At 45.1% G+C, this 9208-nt stretch overlaps 1 protein-coding gene across 3 annotated transcripts in view; it reads left to right on the top strand.

The window, feature by feature from the left end:
* Positions 1 to 272: 272 nt before the first annotated feature.
* CD2 (CD2 molecule) overlaps positions 273 to 9208 on the top strand; it is a 37494-nt gene continuing 28558 nt past the window's right edge. For 2 of the 3 annotated variants that reach the window (XM_023734882.1, XM_023734881.1), the window contains exons 1-4: positions 273 to 411; positions 555 to 866; positions 5000 to 5077; positions 5691 to 5927. In XM_023734882.1, coding sequence (XP_023590650.1) covers positions 351 to 411; positions 555 to 866; positions 5000 to 5077; positions 5691 to 5927 — 688 coding nt within the window. In that variant the 5' untranslated portion in view covers positions 273 to 350. The remainder of the gene's footprint in view (positions 412 to 554; positions 867 to 4999; positions 5078 to 5690; positions 5928 to 9208) is intronic. The other variant, XM_004380433.3, reaches the window with a different exon arrangement.

The following is a 9208-nucleotide window of genomic DNA, read 5'->3' as shown; positions in this document are numbered from 1 at the left end:
ATGAGTTGGAATTGACTCGATGGCAGTGGGTTTTGGGATTTTGGGTGACTTACTTAAGCTCTCAGTTCTTCTCTTCAGTGAGGGTAATCTACCCGAGGTGGTTTTGAGATTAAAATACGCTAAGAAAACCCACACTGACAAATACACCTGTTTTGGCAAAGAAGCGCATCAGAAGGATCGGTTTGCCGAGTGTGTGTGTGATGTGTGTGCGTGTGCACATTCTACGCTACTGTAAAAGAAGCAAAAAAGAGGCACGTGGTTAATCTCTCAGGGGGTGGATTCCACCAGCTCTGCTTCAGTTTCTTTTGCAAGAAGAGCTCAGAATCACAACAAGGAAGCTAACCCCAACAATGAACCTGCCATGTAAAATTTTAGCCAGCTTCCTTCTGATCTGCAACATTCCCACCAAAGGTAAGTTAGTATGTGGGTCTCCACCATCACAGTTAGAAGCTTCTTTGAAGACCCTGAAGTGAATGTAAGAGTCAAAGACGCCACAGCCCAGCCTTCCTTGGCAGTGAGCCTCAAGTCCTCAGTAACTGTCTTGCTTTTTATAGGTGCATTCCCTGCAAAGGTTGAGATCACCTGCGGTATCCTGGACCATGACGTCAACCTGACCATTTCTGATTTCCCGATGAATGATTCTATAGATGATATACGATGGTACATAGCACAAACCAAAACCAAGATTGGGCAATTTCGCAAAGGCAAGGACATTTACCAGCTAAATGAAACATATCACATATTCTCAGATGGAACTCTGCAAATTAAAAATCTGACGAGAAATAGTAACGGTACCTACCAGGTCATGCTATTTGATATACATGGGAAAAATGTGCTGGAAAGAACAATTGATTTGAGGATTCTAGGTAAGTCTTTGTTTCCTAAATTCCTCCATTTCAGCATGGGTACTATTTAGCAAGTTGATGAATAGCATTTATGGAATGTCCCCACAGTGACCTTGGGAGAAAGGTCACTCCCCAGAAGGCGAGCTCTAAAGAAAATGTAACACATCTCTCCTGCCCCAGTGGAGACTACAGTCATATGGGGGAGACAGAAGCCACCTATGTGGAAATAAACAGCTGACAGACTCCCAAGTCTGTCCGCCTAAAACTCCCTCTCCAGTTGGTTACAGGGATGTGGGGTTGGCTGAAGACCTGGATTATGGTGGCATTAATCAGGAGGAGGGAAACAGGTGGAGAATGGAAAACAGTGGCCATTCCAGGTGAGGAAGGGGCAAGCTAGGTGTGTGGGGCAGGGGAGGAGAGGCTAACTGGAGAGGAAAGGAGCAGGTCTTTCAATTAAAGAGACAATTCCAAGCCAGGGTTCTCAGAAGGAGTAGTTTATGGCAGGGAGGGGCTGGAAAGAATGAATTTGAGGATAAGAAGCCCTTGTTTCTGATCTGCTCAACATAGAGTGATCGAAGGTGGAAGGTGATTTTTGCGGGTATGTGTAGAAAATACACAGGGTGTGGCTTTGTATGTCTGTGCATGTTCTAGAAGAGCAGGAGTGAGTACTGAAGATGGAGGCAGAAAGACCAGCCAGGAAGCTGCTGCTACAATCTAAGTGAAGTGAAGAGGGGCTGGTAGGTGATTCCGAACCTGGTTGCACATTTAGAGTCAACTGGGAAACGACTAAAAGTTTTTAGTGCTCAGGCCTCATCAGAATTTCTCAACATGGTGCCCGGGCATCATAAGATTCTTAAAGCTTCTGGGTTACACAGGATCTGCAGATGAGTTACCAGAGTTGGTAACCACTGTCCCAAATGGTGCCTAGAATGTGGGATGAGCATCCTGAGGGTTGTTTATGGAGAAAAGATGGGCAAGATGACTTGGGTGAGGGAGTGATGGAAGAGAATTAGGAATGCAAGTGACATTGAATTGAAAGTCCAGGGGACACTGGACAGGGAGCAGTAAGGGGTAGTGAGAAGATGAAACTGCACTTGACTCGGAGAAGAAGACGAAAAACCAACACAAGAACAGCCCAGCTGCTTGGTGAGCAAACAAACATGTCTGGGCTTCACACAGGAAATGTTACCAGAGGCAGGGCCCCCTCCTCCTATCCACGGTCACCCTCGCAGCTCTGCCCTTGACACACAGACAAAGCAGCGGTCCCACTCCAACAATCCCAGACATTGTCAACCTTCCTGAAAACGATGATTTTCTATACTCTAGTCCTGGATGCTTGAATGAGGAACTTGTCCAGAAATGGCATGAGGCTGAGAGTGGAGCAGAAGGGAGCACTGATTATGGACTCTGGGAACCACAGACCTCATGACTCCAGCCTGCATGGGCCCAGGGGTCTGTTTAGAACCGCAGCCTCTGCAGGGCTCCGTGCTAGCACTTTCCCACTCATGTCTTGGTTAGTGTAGCAGCTGGCGTAGTCAATTGCAGCTAGGTGTCAGGCGCTTCGCATACATGATCTTATTTAAAGCACGACCCTGAGAGGTAGTGGTTATTTCCCCTTTATTTTCTATAAGGAAACAGAGACCCAGGCGGAAGTGACTTGTCCGGGGTCTCGCAACTTGACAAGAGCAAAACCCGGACTGAAACCCGGGGATCCTGTTAGCAAGACAGTGATCTTTATTTTTAAAATAGATTTACTGATATAACTCACCATACAATTCACCCATTTAAAGTGTACTGTTCAAGGGCTTTTAGTATATTCACAGAGTTGCGTATAACCATCACCATAATCAATTTTATAACATTTTCCTTACCCCCCAAAGAAATCTGCCCCCCTTAGCCGAAGAACCACGATCTTTCCATGACACAGCAGTTGCCTCAGCGTTGCATATGTGTGTGCGCATGCAGCCTGTTCATTTGTGGTCCTTTCACCAGTATTTGCCACGTGGTCTTGAGCAAATTTCCAATCTGCTCTGAGTCTGGTTTTCACAATAATAACAGCTTCAGGGGACACTGAGGGCTTCAATGAGACAACGTATGAAAACGTGCTCTGCAGAGCCTGGGACATGTATGTATTTGCTCAGCATTTGTCCCCTCCCCCATTTCTTTGTTTCTCCATGCCCAGTCATGGGGCCCACATCTCCTCAAGGAGAGGGCTGAGCAGCCACTGGCTGAAGAGCCCTTAGAAGCAGATATTAGTGGAGAAGGAAATGATCCTAGCCAGAGTTAAGTTCTCATCTATGAGAAGGCCTTAAAGATGTGCACCCACTTAACCCAGGCCACGACACTTCTGGGAAGTGATCTTACAGAAAGGAGATCTACAAAGATAAGGCTACACAGGTTGCATATCACTCACTGCACTGATGATGTTAGTAAAATAATGAAAGGGATTCAAAAGTCCCCAACAGTTAGAAACGTATTAAATTATGAGTGTATTATTTTAAAATAGGGCAGAGATGTATATTTATTGATGTTTGTAAAGGAAAAAAAGCTTGTAATGGATCAGTAAGGAATAAAAGGCGGACTACAAAATCATACAATCCAGCTTTAATATTGTTTATATATGTATATATGCATAGAAAATACCTGGTAAAGATATACATCAAAATATTAATAATTATTGATTCTGGGTAGTGGAATCACAGGTGATTTTTAATAGTTTTTAAACTTTTTTTGACATTTTATCAATTTTCACAATGCTTGTATGATACTCTTACACAGTGGAACCTGTGAGAGCTGGAACTCGATGGGACTGCCTTGTTTTTCCGGGTCTCACAAGTTTTCCACCTTTGACAGGGTACAGTCTTACCACATTTCTATCACTCGTTTTAGTGGAAAATATTTGAGTTTTCCTTCTCTGACAGGTTTCCACCTTACACAGTTTCCAGCTTTTGCAGGTTTTACTGTACACAGCAAAAAGACAACCTCCATTTTGAAAAGACAGGCAAACGCTTGGACCCCACCCCTAGACTGGCACTGGCGCTGGCGGGTTGTGTGTTGGAGTTTTGCCATTCTCTGGATGGAAATAAAACTTTATTTCTGCATGCTTGTATACTGTGACAGAAAAAGAAATTTGGCTGGGAACATTCATGGGGATGATACTGTTGCCTGGGAGTCAGGGAGGGAGGGAATCAGTGAAGAGTAAACTGTCAATCTGCATAATGAGCGGACAGAAGGCTATCAAACCAGGGGAAAGAGAATGGAGTAAAGTATGAGAAAAAGAGTGAAAGAGAAGAAAAAGGAGGAGGAGAGGAGAGGCTGGCAAGAAGAGAGAGAAGGAAGAAAAAGTGAGCCTGGTGCAGTCCTGGTGACCTCTGGTTTCCGGAGTAAGGGGTTCTCAAAGCTGGCTGAGCTGGGACTTGACCTGAGAGGGTGGCTGGAGGTTGGAGGGGACCTGCAGATGAAGCAGCCAGTCCTGAGTTTCTTCTCCAGCGTGACCCAGACAGCAGTGTTCCAAGGATGACCTTGATGTGGGTGGTTGAAATGGGAACTCCCACAGAGCTGGCACCAGTATTCCAAACCCACTTGAATTTTTGATCCAACCAGTACCCGTGTGCCACGCACTGATGCTAGATTTTTACATTCATTTGTTTATTAACTCATTTACTCTTCACCCACCAGCATGGAGGAAGATAGTAGCACAGCCACTTGTAGATAAGCAAAATTGATGTCTTAACAGCTAGGAAATCGTGGACCTAGAATTTGGACCTGGCCTATCTGATGTCAAGGCGAAGGCTTTTTCCTTTTTGATGCAGCCTTTAAATTATTAGAATATCGGAAAAGAAGAGATAAGGAGTTTATGATTGTGAATGTGAGAACTACCACCGATAATACCAAACCAAAAAAACCCTGTTGCTGTTGAGTCAGTTCCAACTCATAGCAACCCTATAGGACAGAGTAGGAACAGCCCCACAGGGTTTCCAAGGAGCAGCTGGTAGATTCAAACTGCCAACCTTTTGGTTAGCAGCCAAGCTCATAACTGCTGAGCCACAAGGGCTCCCAATAATACGAGTACCTAACAGTTAGCCCAGAGCTTTGCTGCATGTTGCCCCTTTTGTGTCTGGCAGAGAATGTTTTTTTTTATCCTTCTCTTACAGATGAGGTCCAGATAGGCACAGAGTGTAGCCATGAAGATTTCAGCCAAGAGAGGGCAGAACCGGGTCTCCTGATTCCAGGCTAGTGCCTTTCCCTTGAGCTCCTTATAGCACCCACACACACACCTCTCACACTCTGCTCCCAGAACCCTGGTGGGAGGTGGGGGATCTACCCCCTTTTTATTTCTGGCTAAGGCCCCAGGCCCCACAGATGATGACTTCCCCAGTGTAGGGTTCTTAAAGCATTGCCCCCTGAGGCCAGTGGGGATGCGGACATGGAAGCCCTTTTATTCATGCTATTGAGCTTGGACTCAGGAGATCAGGCTCCTGTCTTGATCTAACATTTATAAGTGGGTATTCTTAGATCGCCCATTTACCCTGTCAGAGCCTTGGGCATTTCATGCATAAGCTGGAAGAAAAGCATCAGCTTCTCAGTTTGTTAGGATTAAATGATATCATGTATGTGAAAATGTTTTAAGCTATAAAACAGCACATAAACATAAGATGCTATATGTTTTTTACTGGTATAATGTATCTACAAATTTTATCAGAAACTTTTTTTTTCCTGAAAATAAAAGGGGGCTTGAAATTGTTCCTGGTTCCAAACTGGCCCCAACGCTCCCTCTATAAATAGGTGTATCCATTAAGGTCAGAAAATAGCCTAATGTGAACTGGATCTTTATTATCTTTTCAGAGATGGTCTCAAAACCAGTGATCTCCTGGAAATGTATCAACAGAACTCTGACCTGTGAGGTAATGAATGGAAGTGATACTGAGTTAAAACTGTATCTAAATAATAAACCTGTCAATACAAGTCATCAGAATATCATTACACATGAATGGCCCAACTACCCGAACCCATCATTCAGCTGCTGCGTGGCAAAAAACGAAGTCCTTGAGGAAACCTGTGTAGCCAACATCAGCTGTACAGGTGCGTGGCGGGCATCCGGTCAGAACGTCCCAAGCTCATTTCACAAACGCAGCCAGCCAGGCCCACAGCAGAGGCATGGTCCAGGATGCAGGGTGCCTGGCCTGGGCTCCGAGGCAGCCTTGGCTCAGGATGAGAAGTGAAAACATACCTTTTCCTCCTGCAAACCTTCAAGGGAAGCCTGAGAGGAGGTAGTGTTCTATAGTTATCCATTATGGGAGTCCTCCCACTGAGCACAATTTAATCTGAGGAAATTAAAAATCCTCTTCTGGAGAAAGAATTGAAGAGGTAGAAGGGGCTATAGAGGTTATCTCATCCAAACCTCCATTTTCCAGAAAGAGGTAAGTTAACTTGTCCAAGGTCTTTCAGCTAGATGGTGACCATGATTCTATTTCATAGGGTAATGATGGAAAAGAGAACAAAAGAGAAGATTCCTTTTTGGAGGGGAGAGAGTCAGCACCTCCTGTTAGGAGTAAGGGCTATAGAAGCCTTGGCAGAGTCGGATTACCCAATAAGTGAGGTATGCACAGGCTTAGTTGTGCTTACTTATCAAAGATTTGGTGAAACCCATGTGAAGTTGTTTACTACAGATTAGTAAGTAAACACATTTAAGCTCATGCATACCTAGCTTACTGTAAACCGATGCATACGGCGTTTACTGGTTAATCTGCACCTGCTTGAAACTTAGGGGCATGGGGGGAAGGGAGAACACCAGGCCAGGGAGGACTGTTGACACAGTGAGGCCATGTTTCTCCTGTCACAGAGCAGGACAGCCTGTTGTTTGGACTAGCACAAGGAAGTCCTGAAATACCAAGAGTCTCAGTTCAGAATCCCAGTTTGACATGCTCCCTGGAAGTAATTTTTGAGAGGCAATCTGGTTTAGTGCTCAAGCCCTGGCCTGGGAGCCGGTAACTGGACTCTAGTTTGGGTTCTGTCCAAATTTAGCTGGTGATTTTGACAGAGATACTTCCCCTCTCTGGGCTTCACCTTCCTGGTCCACAAAGAGGCAGAGTTCCATAATCCTCAAGAGCCCACTCATCTGATATTTTGTGATTATTTTGGAAAACTGGACACAAAAAAATAGTTATGTAGCCAGAGGCCTTGAATTTCTATAGCAACCGATGGCTTGTTAGTGACCCCAGGAGGCAGCCCTGAGTTGGTGTGGAGTCAAAAGTAAGGCATTTTAACATGCACTTTGTAAGGGCTGGTGGTTTGAGTCCACTCAGAGGTGCCTCAGAAGAAAGGCCTGCCGATCTACTTTCAAAAAATCAGCCATTGAAAACCCTATGGAGCACAGTTCTACTCTCATACTCATGGGGTCTCTGTGAGTCGGAATTGACACAATGGCAACTGGTTTTTGTTTTTTGTTTTGTATTAGTTATCTACCGATATGTAACAAATTACCCCAAACTTAGAGGCTCAAAATTATAAGCATTTATTATCTCACAGTTTCTGTGAGTCAGGAATCTAGGAGTGACTTAGCTGGGTGGTTCTGGCTCAGAGTCTCTCAAAAGGCTGCAGCCAAGATATTGGCAGGGACCACAGTAATGTCAAGGCTCTCTTGGGGGAGGATTCACTTCTAAGCACATTCACATGGCCGATGGCAGGCCTTAGAAGACCCACTTCCAAGCTTATTCATGTGGGCCTCTCCATTGGGCTGTCTCACAACATGGCAGCTGGCTTCCCTGAGAGAAATCCAAGAGACAGCAAGAGAAAGTACCCTACAGAAGCCACAGTCTTTTTATAACCTAATATTGCAAGTGATGTCCCATGACTTCTGCTATATCCTACTCATTAGAAATAAGTCAATAAGTCCAGTCCACACTCAATTGGAGGCGATTACACAAAGGCATGAATAGCAGAAGGCGAGGATCATTGGGGCTTATCTTAGAGGCTGCCAACCACACACTAGACCATCATCACTCATCCCCCACATCCCTCCATCAGTAAGGCCCAGTGAGTGAAGATGTCCTTCCTTGACTTCATGACCTCTTTTCCCAAACTCCAGGAGACTCTTCACTAGGGTTGCCAGGTTTAGCAAATAAAAATACAGGACACCTAGTTAAATTTGAATTTCAGATGAACAACGAATACTTTTTTAGTATAAGTATGTTCCAAATATTGCATGGGACATATTTATACTAAAAATCATTTGTAGTTTATCTAAAATTCAAATTTAACTGGATGCGTGTATTTTATCTGGCAATCCTACTTCAGTTCATTTTAATTAGATTCCGCCAGTATAAAAATATGTATATTTAAGGATGGATGGAGGGAAGGGGGAGAACCTTGGGCGAAGCCAGGGTGCCAAGGCTGGAACATTCTCATCCCCTTACTCTATGGTGCAAAAAAGGAGCAGGTCCAGGGAAGGGCTACTAAAGAGATGGGAGAAATGCCTGGGTGAGGGTTGGGGAGAGGGTAGAATTGCTCTGAAAGACCCTAAAAGGGATCTGGACATTTCATCCTAAAAGAGGAAGGCAGAGAGGAGCAATGAACAGACAGACCCTAACAATTTGGCTCAGATAAGGCAAGTGTGTACTAAAAACCAAAACACTAGAAAGCAGGAGCAGATTTGGATACCCAAGAAATATTCCTTATGCATTATCTCCAAGAGGAAGTGCAGGAAGGAAGTGTAGTTGGACTGAGAGAATGTGAGGACATATTTTGGAATGCCTCTGAGACCAGCTGGAATGTCCCCCACAGAGGGCTGTGCTGGACAAACCTGAGAACAGACTGTGGAAGGAGTTGCCTTCATCTGAGGTGTGCCCAAGATAAGGGTGTGGCAGCCCTGCCAGAGGACACTGAGAGCCACTTGCTCCCCAGCCCGTTCCCAGTCCTGCCCTGCCCCACCTGGGACCAAATCTGAGGAGGCTCTGAGCTCGGCATGAGATGGACTTGAGCAGTCCCTGCCTCCACTCCAAGCCAGCGGGGCCTAGAGATCCCGCATCCTTTCTTTGCTCAGTTGCATGACGGTTATGATTATGCCTGTTTAGGTAATAGAAACACCTTTATCCACAGAGCAGACACAGTGGGTTTAACTGGCAGGCCAAGAGTGGGTCAGAGAGAGACTTGAGAAGAGAAAGCTGAGGATTAACACATCACTGCAGTTTGCAAATTTACCAAGTTTGGTTTCAGACCCTCTGGCTTGCTCCTTTGGGGTCCATCAGGGGCTGGCTTCCTGAATGACCGTACTTGCTAGGAATGTTGCTCCAAAGAGATTGTTTCTTTTGTGATTCTGAGGCCGAGCTTCAGCTTGTTCTCCAAATGTTAACAGTTCTCTGATC

This window comes from Trichechus manatus, unplaced genomic scaffold (genome assembly GCF_000243295.1).
Source record: "Trichechus manatus latirostris isolate Lorelei unplaced genomic scaffold, TriManLat1.0 scaffold00073, whole genome shotgun sequence".
Classification (NCBI taxonomy): Eukaryota; Metazoa; Chordata; class Mammalia; order Sirenia; family Trichechidae; genus Trichechus; species Trichechus manatus.
Note: the sequence above shows the minus strand (reverse complement) of the source record. Positions and strands in the feature narration are given on the sequence as shown.